The sequence below is a fragment of the Xyrauchen texanus genome, chromosome 3 (assembly GCF_025860055.1).
Source record: "Xyrauchen texanus isolate HMW12.3.18 chromosome 3, RBS_HiC_50CHRs, whole genome shotgun sequence".
NCBI classification, from domain to species: domain Eukaryota; kingdom Metazoa; phylum Chordata; class Actinopteri; order Cypriniformes; family Catostomidae; genus Xyrauchen; species Xyrauchen texanus.
Genome location: NC_068278.1, coordinates 9,773,220 through 9,798,133, shown reverse-complemented (window position 1 = coordinate 9,798,133; position 24,914 = coordinate 9,773,220). Strand labels below are relative to the sequence as shown.

General features: G+C 38.2%; 1 protein-coding gene across 1 annotated transcript in view; it reads right to left on the bottom strand.

Moving 5' to 3' along the window:
* Window positions 1-20,165: 20,165 nt before the first annotated feature.
* The window catches only part of LOC127631453 (transmembrane protein 47-like), a 43,171-nt gene continuing 38,422 nt past the window's right edge, over window positions 20,166-24,914 (bottom strand). The window contains exon 3 of the mRNA XM_052109566.1: window positions 20,166-22,470. Within this exon, the coding sequence (XP_051965526.1) occupies window positions 22,289-22,470 (182 nt within the window). The 3' untranslated portion in view covers window positions 20,166-22,288. The remainder of the gene's footprint in view (window positions 22,471-24,914) is intronic.

Below are 24,914 nucleotides of genomic sequence, written 5' to 3'. Positions count from 1 at the left end.
CAACACAACGTCGAGTGAGTGACAGACAGGGAACTGTAGGTAGACAGGGCAGTTGCATAAAGTAACTACTAAATACCCTTAATTTAAAGAGATTGACCTTAATTGTAGCTATTCCACTGTACAATTAATATATAATATAGTTCCATATATTAATATATAATATAGTTCCATAAAATGACTAATGCTGTAAATGTGCAGACATTTATCTTTGGTTTTATGTACTTGCATTTTTATACATTATTTCTTAGTTATTGTACATGAAAAAAAACAATATTTTAATAGGAAATTACTGTAGAGAGACTGGGCAGTTTCATAAAGTAACAAATAAAATGCCTACATTTTCAGAGATTAAACTAAAAGGTTGTTTTTATTGTATTTTGACATAATATTTCTGTTTTTTCACTGTTTAGCGAACATTTATCAACAATAAAATACAGTAATTTAATTAATTTTGACTGTAAAATCTGCTCTGTATTTTTACAGTTTATTGCGTGTAATGTTATGGTATGGTTATTTGCTGTAATTTGACGATATCCATCTGAAAACTTTGCTGCCAGACTTTTTACAGTTTTATTTAAAATAAATTACCATTAAAATTATATTTTTTACAGTGAACATGAATACTGCTACACATTCTATATAACATGCTCTGCCCTCTTCCCCCATGTATGTTTATTTACTTCTAAGGCTCACACATACAAATACACACAGATGGTAATTTCTCACTGTGTTGGGGGGAAACTACTGATAAATAAAGATGGGTCATGGTTGAACATAGTAACAGTACTTTTCCTGCTGAAATGTTCTGTGTAACAGTACTTTTAATTTAATTATTTTTCACTTCTCTATGAACATTCAAAGCACTCACATATTTTAATATTCACTTTGTAGTCTACATTTTGGACCATGTTCTCAAAAGACTTTTACAAAGAATAGAATGAAGACTTCATACATTTACATTTAAGGCATTTAGCAGCCGTATTCACACCCTACTTATGTAAAACAAATCTATGAAGCAGGGAATACCTGAGCCAAAAATGTCTTAATTCAATAGGGAAACGAGATCAAAATGCTTTCATTCTTAGTCTATAAAGCCCATCCTGTATATTTAAACAACTAGTCCTTAGTGATTTTATGTTAAAAGTAATCAGCTAGAGTAACTGCTTTCCAGAGATATATGGCATTCCCTCCTCATATAAGTGTCTTTAAAATTTGAACTGCCAGAGATTTTCTCAGAACTAACTTCACTATTTTTCAGACTGTCTCAAGGTGATTTTAGTGAATGTATGACATAAGTAGCCCTCAAGATCACACATGTGTAGCAGAGTAACCACAGGTGTAGTTCATCACATTAACTATTTATATGTTCCACTAACGTTTGGAACCAGAAAGTGTCCAAATACTTTTTTGGCTTTATTTTGAACTTTTGAGTTTCTATCGTATTATAATTCAAAAACCTAACAGACTTCTTATAGTAAAATGTTTCGAGAATTATCTCAGCACATAGTCTGAATGTACTCATGCAGCGTGAAGCGGGTATGTAGTATTTCAGCATCTGTGTACTAAAGCTGATAATCAGAGAAATAGCACAGTTAATATTTCATTTGCGTGAGAATGGAGGGTCTGGACTGGGTAAAGATAGGGATATTGAACAGAAACAGGCCAAGAGCAAGAGAATGAGACTGAGGATGAAAGCCGAAGTGTATCATATCAGGACATTGTCGTACAGTTACTGGATGGGAACGTGTTGTATGGTGAATGCTTACGTTTTCGTTTCAAGTTTTTTAAAATTTGTAATGACCTTTTTGCTTTCACTAATTCATTTGAAATGTTTTTTAAAGTACAAACATTCCATTTAGTCTCTCGATTAATATGAGGTCATAAAAGCTGCATGCATAATAATTATAATGCTTGATGTGGTTTCAAATAGTTTTAGATTCTAAAAAGGCCTTTCAACAATATTAAGAGCACCAGCAGTTTTTCTTCAATGAATTCATTGCTCATGGGGTTGCCCTTTTAATGTCCAGAATCATTGGAGATCTCATTTATGTTTCTTTTAAGTATCAGCTTTGCCTCAGCTAAAAAAAAAAAATCATGAGAAAAAAGTAACTTTTTTTGCTTACTGTACTAAGATTATTTTGTCTTGGAAATATTTCAAGAGATGTTTGAGTTCATATTGAAATCTCTGATGTTTTATTTGCAGACCTAGGCAAACCTAAACATGGTTTGAGACACTTTATTGTTGAGGTTTCTTCTGCGAGGGAGACGCATGTCACTGGGCTGTGGACTCAGTAACTGGTATCTGTCCCTGTCTGTGAGTGAGATACAGGGTTGGTCTGGTTACTGAGCTGACAGTTTGGACAACTTCACCATGCACAAGTTGGATTTAGGCTTGGAAATAGTCACAAAGCCTATAGCTCAGTAAATATAAGGTTCTGAGTCAGAAGTCCAATCGAATCTTTACTTTCTTTAGCAGTGGTCATGTCATGGTTTCTTATAAATACGTACAGTCAGGGTCGCAACTACCCATTTTCGTGGAGGTATGCAACACAAAATTGGCTGATTGTAATTCCCTTAAGTGAGCCTCCAGCACCCCCCTTTACATGGTGCCCCTATGCATTGCATACCTTACATATTTATATATACAGCTCTTGAAAAAATTCTCGGTTTTGTTTGATGGCTTGTGGCCATCCATCTTCCTCTTGATCACATTCCAGAGGTTTTCAATGGGGTTCAGGTCTGGAGATTGGGCTGGAAATGACAGGGTCTTGATCCGGTGGTCCTCCATCCACACATTGATTGACCTGGCTTTGCGGCATGGAGCATTGTCCTGCTGGAAAAACCAATCCTCAGAGTTGGGGAACATTGTTAGAGCAGAAGGAAGCAAGTTTTCTAACAGGATTCATGCGTCCTTCACAAAGACGAATCTACCCGATTCCAGCCTTGCTGAAGCACCCCCAGATCATCATGTTTAGACGGAGACCTGGAAAAGCCTACAAACCACAGTGTCTCACACCAACTGTAAATTTGGTGGAGGATCTGTAATGATCTGGGGGTGCTTCAGCAAGGCTGGAATCGGGCAGATTGGACTTATATAACATAAGATATAATGTTTGAAAAAACAACGTGTTTTGTGTGACTTTCCTCTGTTCAAATGAGTTATGTCTAAAATTCGAGTGTGTTGAATTTTTGCGCCAGAAGTGGCATAAAGTCACCCAACAGCAGTGAAAGACTGGTAGAGAGAATGCCAAGATGCACTTCATAGAATAAAACTAAAATGTTAATTTTACTCAATCACATATATTAAATCTAGTAGGCCTACTCAATCAAGTATTTACTCAAATTGATAATTTTGTGGTCTATATGCAGGGGCCGGCATTTTGCACCACTTCTGTATTGTTTTGTGTTTCAAAATTGTTTTACTGTTTAAATTATTGCTAAAAAGTCATTAACTAGCATGTATACATGTTGTTGAAGATGGCTTTTATGTTAGATGCCCAAGATGTCATGAACAGTTTTTGTCCTGTAGCTTCTTCTTTTTTTTGTAGCTGAGACTTTAAGGTATCTGTCAAGAAACTGACTTTCAAAAATAAATCTACCCTAAGAAATGGTTACTAAAGTAAAATGTGTCTAAACTAGCCCCGCTCTCGTGTTCATTAAAATGGCGCTATCACGAGTTTGACCGCAAGATGGCGCTTAAACATCAACTCAAGTAGAATATGTTCAGAGAGACAAAAGCAAGCACATGATCATGCTTTTGAATAATTTCCCCTTTAATAAAATGGTAACGTATTACATTTGATAAACTTGTATGTTAGCGAACAAAAACGATGGAGTTTTAGTCAGTGTTGTTGACACTGTTTAAATGGCCTATCACTGCCTTAAAGGTGCTGTAAGCAATTATTTCTGGAATGGTATGAAGAAAATTACCCTTCTTCCTGAAAGGTATCACTGAAATAAAGTGTCCTGAGACATCTTTCCGGTCAACAAAACAAAACTGCGACACAGGCTGTAGGACTTTGCCTGTCAATCATTTTGCTCTTTATCATAGTGTAGTTGTAGTTGAGTGGGAACGTTCAGGTTTAACGTCACATTCAGATTCATAACAGCTGAGGGTGATATTTTGCTACTGTTGTGTTTGACAATTGTGAGATAATGCACTCATCTCAACGCTATCTTTGGAGGGCAGTGTTTTGGAAAGAGGGGGCATGTTTAATTCAATGGCTCAGTCCAGAACGGCTAAAATCGCTTACAGCACCTTTAAGTTAGGTACACCAGATGGCCTCCTAGCCTGACCAGCAGACAAGAGCCCAGAACCTCTCTAAAACCATTAAACCAGACTAGCCTGGCCAATGGCAACTCAGCAAACCACCTTATTCTGGTTTATATATATTTTTTCCAGCAGGGCTGGAGCAGTTAGAAACAGTTCCTAAACAGCTACCACTTTAAAATGGTTTAAACTAGATTTTCCATTGTAAGGAACATTTTATGATCTTTGGCTTGCAAACAAGGAATCATGCAAGCAAAAATACAAATAAACTGACTGAGTTTTAAATATTTAAAGGTTATTGTGAATCTGGTTTATTAGAAGCTCATACAGATATTCCTCTGTCTGCAGGGAAAACTGACACAGACCCCATTCACTGACAGGACTACTATAAATAAATGAGTTGCTCCCCCCCCACGACTCTCTCCTGTTCCTTTTTCTCTCATATCAATTTCTCCAAGGCAAACATTCCTGACTAGCCTCTTGAATCTCTTTTGAGAAAAAAGAGAGAGAGAAGATAAAGGAGCGAGTGAGACATGCTGTAAAGTCCTGTAGTGTATCTATTTAACTGCATAATTATAGATACATATTGTAAGTGTTTGAGTAATTCAGAGGAATGATACACAAGGAATGTACTGTATGTATATAAGGAGCATAGCATTTATTTATATTATGCATTGTGTTATTTAATACATTCATTGTTTTATATATATATATATATATATATATATATATATATATATATATATATATATATACACACTCACCTAAAGGATTATTTGGAACACCATACTAATACTGTGATTGACCCCTTTCAGCCTTCAGAACTGCCTTAATTCTACGTGGCATTGATTCAACAAGGTGCTGAAAGCATTCTTTAGAAATGTTGGCTCATATTGATAGGATAGCATCTTGCAGTTGATGGAGATTTGTGGGATGCACATCCAGGGCACGAAGCTCCCGTTCCACCACATCCCAAAGATGCTCTATTGGGTTGAGATCTGGTGACTGTGGGGGCCATTTTAGTACAGTGAACTCATTGTCATGTTCAAGAAACCAATTTGAAATGATTCGAGCTTTGTGACATGGTGCATTATCCTGCTGGAAGTAGCCATCAGAGGATGGGTACATGGTGGCCATAAAGGGATGGACATGGTCAGAAACTATGCTCAGGTAGGCCGTGGCATATAAACGATGCCCAATTGGCACTAAGGGGCCTAAAATGTGCCAAGAAAACATCCCCCACACCATTACACCACCACCACCAGCCTGCACAGTGGTAACAAGGGATGATGGATCCATGTTCTCATTCTGTTTACTCCAAATTCTGACTCATCTGAACGTCTCAACAGAAATCGAGACCCATCAGACCAGGCAACATTTTTCCAGTCTTCAACTGTCCAATTTTGGTGAGCTCTTGCAAATTGTAGCCTCTTTTTCCTATTTGTAGTGGAGATGAGTGGTACCCGGTGGGGTCTTCTGCTGTTGTAGCCCATCCGCCTCAAGGTTGTGCGTGTTGTGGCTTCACAAATGCTTTGCTGCATACCTCGGTAGTAACGAGTGGTTATTTCAGGCAAAGTTGCTCTTCTATCAGCTTGAATCAGTCGGCCCATTCTCCTCTGACCTCTAGCATCAACAAGGCATTTTCGCCCACAGGACTGCCGCATACTAGATGTTTTTCCCTTTTCACACCATTCTTTGTAAACCCTAGAAATGGTTGTGCGTGAAAATCCCAGTAACTGAGCAGATTGTGAAATACTCAGACCGGCCCGTCTGGCACCAACAACCATGCCACGCTCAAAATTGCTTAAATCACCTTTCTTTCCCATTCTGACATTCAGTTTGGAGTTCAGGAGATTGTCTTGACCAGGACCACACCCCTAAATGCATTGAAGCAACTGCCATGTGATTGGTTGATTAGATAATTGCATTAATGAGAAATTGAACAGGTGTTCCTAATAATCCTTTAGGTGAGTGTATATATATATATATATATATGAGATATATATATATATTCAACTCACAGTAACTAACACAACCAAATAAAATGTATCTTTATTTAAGGGAACATTTTGAAGCTAATAAACCCCTTCTTTGTCTCCCCTTGTTTTTTTGTCATTGCATGTCAATCACAGCACAGAAGTTCTCTCAAGGTCACCGCTTGTAATTAATTGTATTGATTGTGAACATTCATGTGCATCATGATAGAAAAATTGATAACAGTACTTGTGTAAAAGCCCAACTATCAATATGTTGAACTGATTCCTGTTGGGACTCGATGAAGTAAAAGCCGAAGGGGCTCATCTTGCCTGAGATCAAACCATTTAAACAGAAACACAAACAACTGGTAATTTAGCCTTGAATTCTTGTATGAATTCTTGTTGGGATCTATAAAATGAGTGCTCTTTGCTGTCCAGCCAAATTATAAAAATACAAGAGAAAAATGACGTGGTTTTTTTATTTGAGAACCAAAAATCTCATGTCATTATTATTTTTTAAAAAGGTCAGGAGCTTTAAGCAATTTTTTAGCTTCTTAAAGCCAGTTCCTATCTGACCCAGATCTGTAGTGTGGGTCACAGCTGGTGTCCCATCGGCTCGGGTGGACTGGCCCGCAGTGATGCAGACAGTAATGTGGCGAAGATGGCATCAAGAATGATACAGGACATAACTCACTCCATCATAAATTAAACAGTCAGGGTTCTGATTAAAAGGCCCGGGAGAATTGACGTCATACCTATTCTGAACCTGTGGAAGGAAAAACTCTGTAACTACACATTTAGTCAAAATTGAGTTATGGCTGAAATACGGTGAGACTATGATCTGTTCAGATTCAGAGAAAATGGTAGTGTGAAAATTGGACGATTTCACTTTTGTCTGGACAATAACAAAGCTTTGAAGTCATTTTTTCCCCGGTTTCAGTGTTTGCGTAGTTACTGGGTTTTGGCTTTGTAAGGCTTATTGTCTAGTCCCATCTGTCTTAATGCTACTTTCAGCCTCACAGATAATGCAGATTTGCATTCAATTATGCCCAGTTTTCAGGATTAATGTGCATACTGCCAGTACTTGCATATGCCTGTACAATACAGTGTTACTTCATATATAGTAAATATCACCACACATATTCGAAGTTCAAATAAATACTATCTGCCATCACAGTAAATAAAACGCAGAAACGTATATATGGTGAGATAATGTTTTTTTCTTCTCCCCTTTTCTACCCAATTTGGCAAGCCCAATCCCCAATGTGCTCTAAATCCTCATAGTGACTCGCCTCAATCCGGGTGGCGGAGGACGAATCGTCTGAGACAGTTAATCTGTGCATCTTATCACGTAGCTTGTTGAGCGTGTTACCGCGGAGACCTAGCGTGTGTGGAGGCTTCATATGGTGAGATAATATTAAATACTACTATGTAGTCACTTCTTTTAGCGAACATTTCAATTTTCATGGTAACAGCGATTTCTCTGATTGGTGGATCTTGCTTTAGGATTATGGGTAGTGTAGTTCTTCAATGGAAATTCAGCTAAACAAGTTTTTAGAAATCATACTGAATTGTAGCTTCCACAGAACCACATATCATAATTAATAACCTCAGTGTAAACGTCTGCATGGGCCTTAAAATGAAGCCTGAAAACTCGGCCAGTACACGAGACCATGTGACCTGACTCGTACCATCAAATGTTATGCCCGAACCTGAGGCAAACACAAAATTGCTCACTCTTTATAATCTGTTCTCCAAGCAAGTACATTTGTTGCAATAGGCTATATTCTATTTAAGCATAACAGGCAACATTCATAACAGTAAACATACAGAGCTTAACAAGGTACGGCAGCCCCTCAGCACACACAGCAGAAGGGAAGAAAACATTGACTTATCGTTTACCAAGTGCTAATACTTTGCTTGATGAAAAACATTCTGGAATAACAGTCACATGAAGGGTTCTATTTTAAGCATGCAACCGTTAAGTGCAGCACAATGACTTAACTCATAAGCATAAAGTCAATGGTCATGACCATGAAGTGTTTTTGGTGCAAGTGTGCACTAATTCTAGGAGCACGTGGGTTTGGTGAAATCGCACACACTATATGCTAATGGGGTCAGTTGAGGTTCTTCTCTGGCACTGTCTCCATCCTATTATACAGTCCATTTCCTGTCAAGCACCAGCGATATAAACAAAGACAGTAGGCCTACATCCTGACTCCAGCCAGGTCTCCTAAGCAACCAAATTGGGGCCAATTTGCTAGGTTGCATAAATAATAATAATACTTAAATATAATTTGTCAGGTTGCTAGGGAGGATAGAGTCACATGGTAACCTCCTCGTGGTTGCTATAATGTGTGGTTCTCGCTCTTGGTGGGGCGCATGGCGAGTTCTGCGTGAATGCTGGGGAGAATAGCGTGAAGCCTCCACACATGCTATGTCTCCGCGGTAACGTGCTCAACAAGCCATATGATAAGATGAGTGGATTGATGGTCTCAGATGCAGAGGCAACTAAGGATCGTCCTCCACAACCTGGATTGAGGTGAGTCACTACGCCGCCACGATGACTTAAGAGCGCATTGGGAATTGGGCATTCCAAATTGGGGAGAAAAGAGGAGGGGAAAAAAATTAGTGTGGACATGAACTTTATTACCACTTACTAATGGGATCTCCAAATTGCAAATACAGGAACCTGAATTTGGACTTTGCACTGAGATGAGACATGGAATTGAAACGTCTTAGCGCAACGACCAAATTCTTAGGAAAATAGCAAATTGCGGTTTGCGCCAATTAATTTACATACAATACACCTACAGTTTGCGCACCTTCACCCACAGTAGCGCAAACATTCCCACCCATGACCATTTGCGCTTTACGCTGGCACGAAAGTTGGATTAGACATTGCACACGGTAGTAGCACATAGCCCTGCGCTTTGAGCACTCGCGAAAATAGGAACCCCCAATCCTCTTTGCAACCAAAACTTCTTCAGAAAATTGAATCTGTGTGACACTTGCGCTAAAAAAGCTAAACGCAGCGCAATGAATGAAGCAGATCGCAGGTGTCTTCAGATGCATTTTTCAAGTTCTTTTTAAGGGTCTAAAACATGTGGCAGTCCTTTAAGAGATGCTGAAAAAACAGCGAGACGTGGTGCAACAGTTAAAGACATCTGGCCAGTGCGTTTACATAAAACTACAACTGAAAAACAATTGAAGTGCTCAGAATGTGAGTGAAAGTATGTGCACGAAACAAGTTATGTATGCCTATTTGTTTACATTATATATAAACCCAAACCTGAAGTTACTCTTGAAAAACTGACTAAAACCCGGTGAAAAAACATCAGGTTCAGGTGGAGTAGGGGAGCTCTATCTCAGAGCTCATGATCAGGGATGGATTACCGACCAGTCCAATGGGGCCAGTGCCCAGGGGCTCTAGACTTCCATGGGGCCCTTGACTGCCCATGGGTGTCCCAGGCTTTAAGGCTGCGCAATCTTGTTTGGTGATCCCCCCCAATTGAAAACACTTTTGGGCATGAACAACTAACCCCTTGGAGACAATTATGACTTTGCAAGTCATAATCCATCCCTGCTCATGATACTTATTTCATAAGCAGTTTATATGTTATAGTTAAAAATCTATTTCTCTATGGAGAAAATTAATGGGATTTTTTCTTCTCAAGCCCTACTGTTGAGCTCTGTAGTACTCACTTTGTCTTGGGAACCCCCTTTTTTAGACACCCACTGTGGAACAACCTAATCATTGGAGACGATATAAACATGGAGATGATGCGCAACAGCAAAAGACATCCGTCTAGTGCATATTCATAGAACATTTGTTTGGTCTGCTAAAATCTCATTTTCAGAATGTCTGAACTGCCCCAGTGATCGAAACTGGTACTACAATTGTGTGCATGTGCACCTTCGCAACTGCACTTTCTTCTTACACTTACATAATTGCATTACATTAAATTCATGTAATTACATTAATTTCAAAATTCTCCTAACATAACCCAAACCCTGAATTTAACCCTAACCATAACAGTACTAAGACCAAAACAGCCTTTTTTTGCTCTTCGTTCAAATTTAGAATAGTAGTTACATCAAAGCGGAGTCTATTTAGCTTGAGACAAAGCACTTGTATTAAAATGAATAACTGAAATTGGACAGCCAATATGGCGGATATGGTAAAAGTACCGTCTTACAGATAATAGAGCCAATCAGCTTTGCTTCATGCTTTCTGCATGCACATTACCTAGACTGGCCTAAAAAAGGAGAGTTTTCTTCTTGATCTTGCAGATGACACAACACTGTATGTATCTGGGGAAAATCTTCACCAATTAACTATTGATGTGACCAGAGAACTATCCAGAATTAAGCAATGGTTTGACCGAAATAAACTATCCTTTAATTTAAGTAAAACGAAATATATTATATTTAGTAATCAACAAATTAAAACCAGCAAGAGCTTAAAGATTGATGATGTGGAACTAGAAAGGGTAAATGAAAACAAATTTCTTGGAATAATATTAGATCATAAACTATCCTGGAAACCTCACATCGCTCATGTTCAATCAAAACTGTCTAAAACAATAGCTATATTACATAAAACCAAGTATTTTTTAAATACGCCTTCTTTGTATATTCTGTATTGTTCTCTTATTGTTCCATATTTTTCTTACTGTGTTGAAATATGGGGCACGCCTACACCACAAACACAAAACCTATTTTTATTTTACAAAAAAAGCTATAAGGATAGTCAATCATTCCCCCTATAATGAACCGACAAATTCTATATTCTGTAAATTTAAAGCAATAAAATTTTCCGATTTAGTCAGTCTGAATACTGGCATCTTTATGTTCAAAGTTAATAGGAAAATAGTGCCTGGAAATATACTATGTTTGTTTGAAAACAGGGAACAGAAATATAACCTAAGAGGAGAGAACATGTTTAAAAAACAGATGGTCAGAACAAACTTTAAAATGAACACCATCTCGGTAAAAGGGGTTGATTTCTGGAATGGTCTCAATGATGATCTTAAGAGGAGCAATTCCATTCATTACTTTAAAAAACAGTTTAAAATCCTAATTTTTGACAAATATTCGGATGCTTAAGAAAAATTGTCTAAGATAAGTTTATGTATAATTGTTGTGCTTAAATTTTAATAACATAAGTAATAAATAAATATTTGTAATCAAGTGCAGAGGTTTGAATGTATGTATGTATATATGTATGTATATGAGTATATATGCAGTATGTGTATATAGGAATGTGTGTATGTAGACATATGTTTATACATGTATATTGTTTATGTTCAAAATTTGATGGGTAGTTGTTGTTTTGTAAATAGGGTAGGCGTAATAAGCCACGGCTTCAGCCTACACCTGTTCGGTTACCTTCTTTGTTTGTAATGAATTTGTTGTATATACATTCTATTTTATGTTTAGTAACCGAATAAACCTTTATTATTATCTGTGGTAAATTAATCACAATTTGATGCATGAACATTTGCTGCATGGTGGAGCTTGTCCTGAATTCGTCACATTGGTTTGAAATTGGGTGAAAGAATTAGGAACTAACACATTTGGTTGAACTATCCGCTACACCAGGGGTGTCCAACTCAGTTCCTGGAGGGCCCCAGCCCTGCAGAGTTTAGTTCCTGCCCTGCTCCAAAATGCCTCCTTGTAATCTTCAAGCACTCCTGAAGACATTGTTTAGCTACTTCAAGTGTGTTTAATTATGTTTGGAGCTAAACTTTGCTGGACTGTGGCCCTTCAGGAACCGAGTTTGACACCCCTGCGCCACACTAATGAAAGCATTCCCTTACAAACTCCAGACAATAAATATTTCAGAATCCTGTGCTCTAGAAGGATGATAAGGAGAATAAACAGTCTAAGATCAACGGCACTTTCTCTTTCATGCTTAAAACCAGGAACAGACTAAGAGGGAGTTTAGAACATTGGTTTCAATGCTGAATATTGCCCGATGATGATGAATGAATTAACGATGATTTTATTCTCCCTACTGTATCTTCCTCTTTGACTTTTTCATTGCTCTCATTCTGTCTTTTACTTGCATGTATTATTTACAATCTCTGAGTGTTTCCTTTTTTTCTTTCTTTTTATTCCAAACTCTGGGTTGTCTGACTCCCATACAAGCAATGAATGCCATTATTGTTTTTTCTCAACCATATAAATATGTATAAAGCTAATTTTAAACCGGCCCATCTCTGGCATGTGACTAAAACCAGCTGGAATTGGCAGATGAGTGCTGGAGAGGGACACTGTCTGCGAAACCATATTAAAACATCCCTAGCAAGGCATGTCAGTCCGGTCAGAAGACTTGAGCACCACCTCAATCATCCATCAACCAAGCCTGACAGCACACGGCATGCCACAGATAGTGTAATCAGAATACAAAAGTACTTGTAATTACATTTCATAACATAACATTTTGGAATGTGCTAAATCAGATTAGTTACTTTTTAATGGATTACATGATTACATATTCATGTAAAATTGGATTTTCACCAATAGATGCAATAAATGAACAAAAAGAATCAGATTAGATTATGTATATAAAACTTGTAATTTAAAAGATTATACACTACTGATTACAATTTGACTTGTGTAATGTAATAAGCAGCTTATCCCAGAGCAGCTTACCGGGAAACTGATCTCAGTACTGATGCATCTGGTGGAAGATATCAGCTGTGAAATGCCTGGAGCACAACCGTGAATTCACTGTTATTCTACCTCCTTCGAAATTAAAATATTTAATACGGCAGGCAACAAACAAGGACGTTATGGTAACTGAACAGGGTTATGGGAGGAAAACGGTCAAAAATACATCACTTCACCAGGTTTGAGTAGATGACAGGCCCTTGAAGGGGCGGGATTAAAACTGACAAAATCTTTTGACTCTTCAGCAGAGAAAAATCAATCATAGAAGTTTATTTTAATTAGGGATTTTAGGTCAAAATTGTGAGAAAAAAAAATATAGGCCTACTCTGATGAGCCAAAACATTATGATCACTCACAGGTGATGCAAATAACACTGATCATCTCCAAACAAGGTCACATGTCAATGTCTGGGTAGATTAGATGGTCAGCGAACAATCATTTCTCATAGTCAACATATTGAATGCAGGAGAAATGGGCAGGAGTAAAGACCTGAGTGACTTTGTCAAGGACCAAATTGTTATTGCCAGATGACTGGGTCAGACTGGGTCATCTCTGAAATGGCAAGGCTTGTGGGGTGTTCCCGATCAGAAGTGGTAAATAGCTACCGACAGTGATCCAAGGAGGGACAAACCACAAACTGGCGACAGGGTGTTGGGTGCCCAAGGCTCATCGATGCATAATGGCAACGAAGGCTATCCCGTCTAGTCACAGAAAATTTTAATGATGAATACGTGAGGAATCACAGTGTATCGCACCCTGCTGCATATGTGGCTGCATAGCTACAGAACGGTCGGAGTGCACACGATGACCCCTGTTGAAAGCGCCTACAATGGGCACCAGGAGCAATGGAATAAGGTCGCCTGGTCCGATGTGTCCCGTGTTCTTTTACAAAACATGGATGGCCGTGTACATGTGCACTGCTTACCTGGGGAAGTCATGGCACCAGGATGCACTGTGGGAAGACGACAAGTCAACCTGGCCTCCAAATTCCCCAGATCTCAATCCAATTGAGCATCTGTGGGATGTGCTGGACCAACAAGTTCAATTCATGGCAGCTCCACCTCACAGTTTACAGGACTTGAAGGATCTGCTGCTAATGTCTTGGTGCCAGATACCACAGGACACCTTCAGGCATGTTGTAGAGTCCATGCCTCGGCAGGTCTCGCTGTTTTGCGCGGGACGCAGAGGACCAACAGCATATTAGGCATAATGTTTTGGCTCACCAATATTTATACGTTTGTTTGAATAAGATCAGTAACATGCATTAAGAAAATAAATAGGATAAATTCTGATTTCATGCCAACTTTAAATTTCAATTAAATTCCTGGATTAACAAATTGCAGAATTGTAGTTTGAATTTGAATTCATGGAACTAGAATTTATTATCCCAGAAACATTAGATCATATAAAAAACATCTATAGAAATCATACAAAATTGGTTTCTATGTTAATTTCATTATATTTAATACATTGCACTATAAGTGTCCCATCAACATTCTTCCACCACAACTTTTACATTGAGTCTCCAACTTTGCATCAGATAGCTTTGTTTATATAAAAAGTAGGGCTGCTGGTTTCATCTGAAAAGAAAACTTCAGTGCTCTAATTGTGCAGGGAGCAGATGATTAATATGCTTTTGTTCCTTGCCACTATTTGGGCTGCCTTTACCCACAACAATAGAAGTGCTATTAGAATGTGTGAAGAAGGAGGCCTGGAGAAATGCTATCAATATCCTGGCAGCCCAGGCTCATATACAGCCTCATTAGAGCTCAAGGCTCCAGCCCTGCAGATAATTGAGCCCTTACAGGCCTGTTTTAGGAGCTTGCTTGCAATTGGATGTCAGTTGTTCACGTTCCTTGCTGGATAAAGTTGTTCAGGCAGCGGGAAGCTTTTGTCTTTTGTCAAATTCAAGTTTTTATTTAATTTAACGATAAGCATTCCCATCAGGTGTCTTAAATCCCACACTCATTTAAAATACAAAAATTGGCACTTTAAAGAAGCGATATGACGTCATCACTTTAACGTGATGTCAAATGCTATTGGCACCTACAAGTCTTGTGACCCCTTTAAAAAAGGCAATTGTTTACTGTCACTCTAACCTCTCTCGATTACATCTCTCCCTCTGTACTTTGAGTCATATGCATACGCAGCACCTTTCCTGAGCCAATCAGCGTCCAGAAACCTTGACCATGTGATCCCCTGCCCTAACAGAGACATTTGTTCTGTGCAGCAGGACACGGTGCTGGACGCTGAAGTTACAGCTGCATAATAAATGTTTATAGATCGCCTTTTGGAGGAAGTTTTGTGCGTGAATGCAAAATAAGTTTGCAATCCTTAATTATATAGGCGATGAAAAGTTAATTCGCTCATGTAGCGGAGTTATTATGCCCGTGATGTAACGATATCTATATGTATGACCACATTCATAACAAGTGTGCCTGTAACCCACTAGTTCGTATTTTTGTATACATATCTATACTATTATCAGTGCTAGACCTGCTAGCACTTGTTGAAATTGTTACATGTTATGTTCCTGTTTGAAGCAAAGTTTGCTGTATTTCTCTATATTTAATGGGAGAATTGTTGTAAACAATTTGCTGCATGCATGTGCCCTCATAGCCCAGACACCGTGGCGCCATAGAAGCTTCGTAGCACTTACAAGGTGTCATGTTACAGCCTTTCAGGTTATGTCGATATAGGACTTGTTTTACTGTGGATATAGATACTTTTCTACCCGTTTCCTCCAGCATCTTCACAAGGTCCTGTTGTTCTGTGATTTATTTGCACTTTTTGCACCAAACTACATTCATATCAGAAGACAGAATGCATCTCCTTCCTGAGTGGTATGGTAGCTGTGTGGTCCCATGGTGTTTACTTGAGTACTATTGTTTGTACAGATGAACGTGGTACCTTGAGGCATTTAGAAATTGCTCCCGATGATGAACCAGACTTGTGGAGATCTACAAAAATTTTTTTCTAAGGTATCTGCTGATTTCTTTTGATTTTCCCATGATGTCAAGCAAAGAGGCACTGAGTTTGAAGATAGACCTTAAAATACATCCACAGGTACACCACCAATTGGATCCAATTAGCTAATTAGCCTATCAGAAGCTAATTGGCTAATTGTCTAAATTATTAATTGCCTAAATTATTATGTAAATTATAAAATGACATAATTATCTGGAATTTTCCAATCTGCTTAAAGTCACAGTTAACTTAATGTATGTAAACTTCTGATACACTGGAATTGTATATACATTTGGGTCAGAGCATCTCTGAAACGGCAAGGCTTGTGGGGTGCTCCTGGTCAGCAGTGGTGAGTAGCTAACGTCAGTTGTCCGAGGATGGACAAACCACAAACCGCCAACAGGGAGTTGGGTGCCAAAGGCTCATCGATTCGCGAGGGTAATGAAGGCTATCCCATCTGGCCTGAACCGACAGAAGGTGTACTGTGGCACAAGACACAGAACATTTTAATGAAGGTTACGGGAAGAATGTGTCACAACACACAGTGCATCACACACTGCTGCATATGTGGCTGCGTAGCCATAGAACGGTCAGAGTGCCCACGATGACCCCTGTCGAAAGCCCCTACAATGGGCACGCAAGCGTCAGAACTAGAGATTGGAGCAATGGAAGAAGGTCGCCAGGTCCGATGAGTCTTGTTTCCTTTTACATAATGTGGACGGCCGTGTACATGTCCGCACATGTACAAGGCCATTTACCAGAGGAAGTGATGGCACAACTTTTTCCACAACTTTTACATTGAGTCTCCAACTTTGCATCAAATAGCTTTGTTTATATAAAAAGTAGGGCTGCTGGTTTCATCTGAAAAGAAAACTTCAGTGCTCTAATTGTGCAGGGAGCAGTTGATTAATATGCTTTTGTTCCTTGCCACTATTTGGGCTGCCTTTACCCACAACAATAGAAGTGCTATTAGAATGTGTGAAGAAGGAGGCCTGGAGAAATGCTATCAATATCCTGGCAGCCCAGGCTCATATACAGCCTCATTAGAGCTCAAGGCTCCAGCCCTGCAGATAATTGAGCCCTTACAGGCCATTTTAGGAGCTCACTTGTAATTGGATGTCAGATATTCACGTTCCTTGCTGGATAAAGTTGTTCATGCAGTGGGAAGCTTTTGTCTTTTGTCAAATTCAAGTTTTCATTTAATTTAATGATCAGCATTCCCATCAGGCGTCTTAAATCCCGTACTCATTGTCACCTTAAAGAAGCGGTACGACGTCATCACTTTGACGTAAGTGATGTCAAATTGTATTGGCACATGCACGTCTTGTGACCCCCCCTAGGAACCTCTTGACACCCTCCTCCCAGTCCGATGAAGAGACTTGCCGACACAAAAAATCAAACTGGTTTGCTTGTTACATCTTTTATTGTTGATCATTTATTAGGTTTAGGTGTAGGGTTGTAAGGTGCTCAAAAACATCCAGTATATACATATATATGTGTGTGTGTGTGTGTATATATATATATGTGTGTGTATATATATACAAATGCCAAGCCTGTGATGGATTTGTCCAAACTGACATTTTCATAGTGCAGGAATAAGTCGCTATGGTGACACCTCACTTATGAGGCTGCCTTGATTTTGGAAAGCTGCAATCATATTAATTACATTTTCTCCAATTTATGTGGAAGGTGAGCTGCCAAATAGAGAGAAATTACATTTATAAACAAGGGTTTAATGTAAAGTCAGCTAGTCATTTAATAAAATATACCCATAAAAGGTGACCAGGACCCCAACACAAAGCTGTTGAAAATCGATTGCTTGGACAACAACAAAAATATCTGACCAGCAGAATGCCACTTTTGACTAATCAGAAGTACTCCAGAAAGCTTCATAATTAATATTCCATTAATAGAAGTTTGATCTCAAATTTGTGTAGTTTAGCTTAGCAACATGCTAATTTCAAACTCTTTTGGAATCAACTGTGAATCAAGTTTCCTTTGTGCTTCATGTGACTCTTCACATTTTGTGTGGAGTTCAGAGTTGCTGTCTATGTAGAATATTTTAAATCAGTCACTTGTGAGTTTCTGCTTTCAGTCAGCCTAAATAATGTTTCTTATCGTAGAGACAATTAAAGTAGGTAAGCCATCTTTAGGTTGATCTCCCCTGAAGAATGTAAACACTCTGTAGCGCTTTTGAAAATTTGTTCACTTAGTTTGAGTAATATGTCAAGCCGCTGCAGCCCATAGGTTGCCCAATTAGTTACGAGGGCCTGCTCCTTTTCCTGAACCTTAAACCTAAACGATATAGGATAAAAGCAAATATGAGATGAAAAATTAAAAAACTAAAGCAATCAAAGTCTTTTTCTTATGAACAAGGCTGTAACCATTTCCCTCCAAGCTTCTAATAAAAGTCAGTCCCGCCTTCTTTGATTTGATTGGCTCAAATTACATTGACAAGTGGTTTTAGCGACTTTTTAAAACAATTATGTAGGGATGTCCCCATTCCAGGTCCGATACTGGCATCACATATTCATACATTAAACTGCAAAGTATGCGATTGAATTAAATAAATATAAACTCTGCATGTTCTGTGCACTTCAAAGTGAACTAAATCACCTCATCATGAGCATCAAGTGCACTCTTGTGTGGTAGATGACAGATAGCAGACCCTTCCATCATGCGTGCAGCACATAAGGCTACATCATTATTGAATTAAATATGTCTTTTGTCGTTAAATAATTACACAGGGTCATGTAATGTCATCACTAGAAGGTTTGCCCATGCCCATTGCCCAAAGTCTCGAGACGGAGTTATTTGTGCTTATTTGCAGTCCTACAGAAACCCTACATCTACCACCAAACCTAACCCTAACCTTAGACCTAAACACTAAATCTAAGGTAAGTCGGAGATTGGACGAGTAGCACGTCGGTAAGGTGCAGGGGGCAGACAGTCCGAAGCTGTGACTCTAGTCACCATACAGACAAATGTTACCAAAAGGTTTTTGCACTTCTTCAAGAATTAACAAAGCTCTTTCACGTTGTCATTATAGGGTATTGTTTGTAGAATGTTGAGGAAAATAATGAATTTAATCCTTTTTGGAATAAGGCTGAAACATAACAAAATGTGGAAAGTGCTGTGAATAATTTCCGGATGCACTGTATATTAAAAATTCTCATATCACTATTTTTCCTTCTGCAGTATAGCTGCTTCAGTAAATGTACATTGTTGTGCCAGGGCCAGCTGCGTTCTCACAGTCTCTTCATCGTGCCTTCTTTGAGTTTCCTTGGGGTCAACGGCCAAAGGCCTTAACCCCAAGGTTAATTAAGTATCCTTTAATTACCTGTAAGTCAAATAAGGTTGGGAATTAAGGCGGGGTCAATGTCAAAGGTGGAGTTTCGCTGAGTCAGGTCAGAGTGTCAGAACAAAGATCAGCAAAATGTGCCAGGTTGTGTATCCAGCAGCACATAATGTTACAGGTTTTGCCAAAAAGAAAAACATTTTTAAATCGCAGGCATAGTAAAAATCTGTTAAAACTCAAAATGGACGATGTTTCCATGTTTTAAAATCATTGACAATGTCAGTGACTTGTCAACTCTAACTTATTTTGCTAGCTAGCTAAAATTTATATACAATATAAGCTTGTTATGCTAGGGGATAATGGCCTGATGGTGGGAATGCAGATTGAATTTGGTCTTGCGGTTCAAGGATATTGGTCCCAGCTGACCAGTTGATAGCCCTGGCTCACACTAGCCCAATAGTTTGAAAAGCAGCTATTGTCCATTGTGGTTACAGCCATGCTTAAGACACTTTCAGCCTACGCGTTGGCTTGTGTGCTCAGCGGGACTCGTACCTCGGTCCTTTGCATTGAATATGCAAGTGCAACACTGTATCAGTTGAGCTACTGTGCAATTTGATCACATTTGTGTAAAGCTAATTTTAACATATTTTGCCTTAGAAGTCATTCGTTATAGGCGAGGGTAAGTATTTATTAATCTACCATTTTACTCATGATTTGTGTGAAAGGGAATCTAGTGTTTATTTCACCAAGAAACTGCAGCGTTATGTACAATGAGTAAAAATAATATAGCAAAAATGTAGGTATATTAACATGATTCTATGAGACCAAGTTGCGTTTAGTTGAGTTAAATGGCAGCTGTGTATGTACACAGTAGACAGCCAAGTTGCTCACAGTTTTCAAACAATATTGTTAGGAATAAGAAAACGATAACTACAATAGCTGAGAATATACAAAATAACCATGTCTGTAGTTTGTTTTCAACAGTACTTTTATTATTCTTTTAAAATGAAGGAAACTGATATGTTTAAGTAGTAAAGCTTCAGTAAAGGTCTCCTCCCCCCAAATAAAGATAGTATTTCAAAAACTGCAAATATCAAAACAACAGAACATAAAATATATCCTTTAAATCTAAAATGACATACTTTATGAATACTATATAACATGATGATATGTCCTCTATCAGATAGTGCAACACTAGAAATATACAAAATGCCAAAAGGAACTATGCTGTATTCTTCTTCATAAAGAAATCAAATCTCTCGAGAACTTGTTCCAGAAAGGTTTTTCATCTTTGTCAAGGGCCAAACTAAGAGGGCATGGCACATTCCCGTCTCTTTATACGTCCATCAGGAATCCTTCTATAATACCTGCAGTCCAGTTCACACAGCTGTTCTTCATACTTCATACTGTCTTGGCGCTCATAGCACCAGCCTGTCATGCTAAATTTAGGCCTACACACTCTGTAGATGTGCAACAGAGTAAGACGCTAGAGTGTGTGTATTTGTGTAAGTGTATATGGCTGCGTCCCAAGTTGCATAACATCTGTCCTAGTATGCGAGATAAGAATGAATGCATCCAAAATCATAGTAGCCTAAGTTGAAACGCCTGGGTTTTCCAGTGGATTTTTAAATCATGTTCATCAGTTTTTTTGTGTCAGCATCAAGCTTTTTAGGCTGATATTTCTCATTACATTTTGTGCAATTTTGCAAATACTCTTAAATGACTGTCTGTAGCAAAAAACAAAAACGGTGCATTTAAATCTATGAACCTAAAGGTTAAAGGGTTATTCATTTTTCACTCAAAAATGAAAATTATTCCATAATTTACTCACCCTCAAATGATCCTAGGTGTATATGACTTCCTTCTTTCAGCCAAACACAATCGGTGTTATATTAAAATATATCCTGGCTCTTCCAATCTTTATAATGGGACCTTAGATTTTGAAGTCCAAAAAAGCACATCCATTTATCAGTAATCAGTTTTATATGGCTCCAGGGGGTTAATAAAGGCCTTCTGAAATGAAGCGATGCATTTTTTAAGAAAAATATCCATATTTATAACTTTATAAACTATAATCACTGGCTTCCAGTAACAGCCGTCCGCACGTTCACAAGAGAGTCGAGTTCCGGCATTTGACATAGTCGTAGCATAAGCTCCGGTGAGAAGTGATGAAGGGTCTTATACAGAAAGTCTTATACACCTAGGATGGCTTGAGGGTGAGTAAATTATGGTATAATTTTCATTTTTGGGAGAACTAACCGTTTAAGTGTGTAATTTCTGTTTCACTAGCATCACCAAACAGAATAAAACAAATAAATAAAAAAAAAACATTTTCAAACAGATCTTTACTTTTTTACTCACCCTTATTCCGTCTCAAACTCGTACGACTTTCTTTCTTCTGCAGAACACAAAGAAAGTTATTTTGATGGAGATATTATGTGTTTATATCCATAAAAAGTCAATGGGGTGGACCATTGGACACTTTCAAGCTCCAAAATGGACATAAAGGCAGCATAAAAGGTAATCCATACGACTCGAGATGTATAATCCATGTCTTCTAAAGCGATACGATTGGTTTTGAGTGAGAACAGACCATCAAGCACGAGGAAGTGTATTTGAGCTTCATATGGAAGTTGTAGACCCCATTGACTTGCATTGTATAGATATATTCACATTATAGCTCATTGTTTGTGTTCTGCACAAGAAAGGAAGTCATACGAGTTTGAGACGGCATAAGTGTGAGTAAATTATCTTTGGGCAAACTATTCCTTTAAATGTTAATGTAGACAAAAAATGCTAGAAAACACAAGTCATTTATGTCCCAATACTGCCATACTGTCTTACTACAACTAAAATGTATGCACTTTTCCATCCCCAGCAAAGTACAAACCTTTAGTGGTCCATTATACAAGCATGCAAATTGGAACACAGCCTTGTGTTGAATGCAGTATGTGTGTGTCTGCAATGTGAACAGATCTATGTATATACGTATACGAGTCTGTGGGAATGTTTGTACAGAATTGCGTAATAGATACTGGATTCTTTTTTGCTGTGACAGCATGTAGTGTTTGAGCGTGTTTGTGTAAAGTATTGGAGCCCTCAGTACATGGCATCTTCATACATGTCTGTTCTAAGGCATAGCAGTATTCCTCCGCCCAGCATGAAGATGGTGGCACCCCAGCCCAGTCCATAGCCCCAGTTGAACTCATGGTACGTTTGCAAGACTTTGCCATCGATGAATTTGATTGGATACAGCACCAGAGCACACGCCTGGAGGACCACTGCAAAAGAAAAAGACGAGGTATAAGTATGCATGTATAATAAAGCAATAAGCAATGAGGATTTAACTATAATTAAGAAGTGTTGTTAGGCACAACATAAAGCAGAGAGGTTAAAATCACTAACGCGTGGCCTCTCGCTGCTTAAACTAGTATCTGATGCAGAGATGGCGCAACTGCTGTTTATGGTTGCCAAGCAACATTGCAGTTTGGTGCAATAATATAAAACTTAATTAAGTTGCTATTACAGGGTTTCATCGTAATGACAACAAAGATGCAATTTTGGAAATAACTTTAAACAGATAAGGTTAGTAAGTGAATTTGGCACACTAAAAGCATGTCAACATGTATAATGTTTACATAATGTGGCTATATATGTTTTTTTTTTTTTAATTTACCACTGGCCCCATTCACTTTGATTGAAGTGCCTTACTGTAACTTTGTTTTTAATAAACAAGGTTAATAAACAAAGTTAAAATCATAAAAAAAAAATGTTTGGGTAATGAAAAATATGGTAATAAAATATATAGTGCCCTCAACTGACAACTCTTATGAACAACATGGCATAAACATGACAGCAAATTTCAATAATTTGCTGCAACTACTTTACTTTGAAAACGTGCAAAATTATTGACAGCATCGTTGTCTTCGGACAGCAAACACATTTTTGTTTGCTTTTTAGAGAGTCTAGAGCTGTCACAGAGACCGATAAGATATCTTACTTATTTAATTAATATCTTTCAGGGAGTAGGAATTTTTTTTTGCATACCTTCCATTAAAAAAATTTCAGCTCAATCAACAGCATTTGTGGCATAATATTGATTACCACAAAAAATTATTTCAACTTGTCCACAAATCGAGGTTGCATTGAGGCACTTACAATGAAAGTGGGGAAATTTTTGGAAAGCTTAAAGATAGAAATATAAAGCTTATAATTTTATAAAAGTACAGTTGAAGACAAAATGTCTTTCAAATAATTCCCAAGTGCTGTTTAATGGAGCAAAGATTTTTTGTGTGTTTATAATACAAATAGAAACCAAATTATAACCAAGAATAAAAACAAATCTACAGGTCAAAATGATTAGCCCTCTGATGTTAATAGTCAATAGTGTATCCCTTTTGCTTAATAACAGCCTTTAGTCGTTTGTTGTAGTTCTCAACAAGTTTTAGGCATTTCTCCTAAGGAGTTGCAGCCCATTCCTCCTTAGCAAATCTCTCAAACTCCTCCAGATTTGTTGGTCTCCTGGCATGGACTCTAGTCTTCAGTGTGGCCCACAGATTTTCTATGGGATTCAAGTCTGGGCTTTGTGCAAGCCAGTCAAGGACGTTCACTTTGCTCGTTTGGAGGTAGTTCTTCACCAGAAGTGAGGTATGCTTTGGGTCGTTATCATGCTGGAGGACAAAATGTCATCCCAAACCAAGTTTCGTTGCAGATTGCCTGAGGTTGTCTTTCAAAATGTTCTTGTAGTCTTCCTTTTTCATGATTCCTTCGACCCGGATGAGATTCCCAGTTCCAGATGCACTGAAACCCCACAGCATTATACTCCCACCGCCATGTTTCACTGTGTGAAGACACTGTGTGTCTTTCTCCAAACATAGGCAAATGTTTGGAGAAACGGCCAAAGAGCTCTAGTTTTGTCTCATCTGACAAAAGGACACGTTTCCAGTATGCACTTTTTCTCAACGTTGTCCTTGGCAAACTTCAGTCTAGCTTGGTGGTGTCTCTTCATCAGAAGTGGAGTTTTTCTTGGTCTGCAACCTCCTAGTGACAGTCTTCATTGAGACATCAATCCCAGACTTTGCTAAATCATTCACTAGTGTCTTGGCGGTTGTTCTTGGGTCTTTAGAAACCTCTCTCACCAGTTTTCTTTCCAAGGTTTTTGAAATCTTTCGCTTCCTGCCTTTGCCAGTCTTGTTCTCCACTGTGTGGGTCTCTTCAAACTTCTTGATAATACTTCTCACGGCAGTTCTTGTCACCTGAAAACACTTTGATAAACGTGTATACACTTCTCCTGCTTTGTGAGCATTAACAATTCTTTTTCTCAAGTCTAAACAAATTTCTTTTGTCTTTGACATGATGTCAGTTTTATATTACTTCACTGGTTGTTTTGCAAGATACTAATCCTCAGTTTGAAGTGCAACTTAAAGGCTTGTGGGATTAATTAAGTTAATTAAGCAAGTCATTAGATAACAGTGGTTGTTCTGTAGCCAATCAAACTGATCATATATTAAGGGGGCTAATAATATTGACCTTAGCAGTTTTTAAAAACATTTTATCATTATTTTATTCCAGGCAAATTGAAATAAATAAGGCTTTCTCCAGAGGAAAAATACGATAAGAAATACTGAGTTAAAATCCCCTTGCTCTGTTAAACATCACTTTGAAAAATAATTGAAATTTCATAGGGGGGCAAATAATTTTGCCTTCAACTGTACATCCATTAATT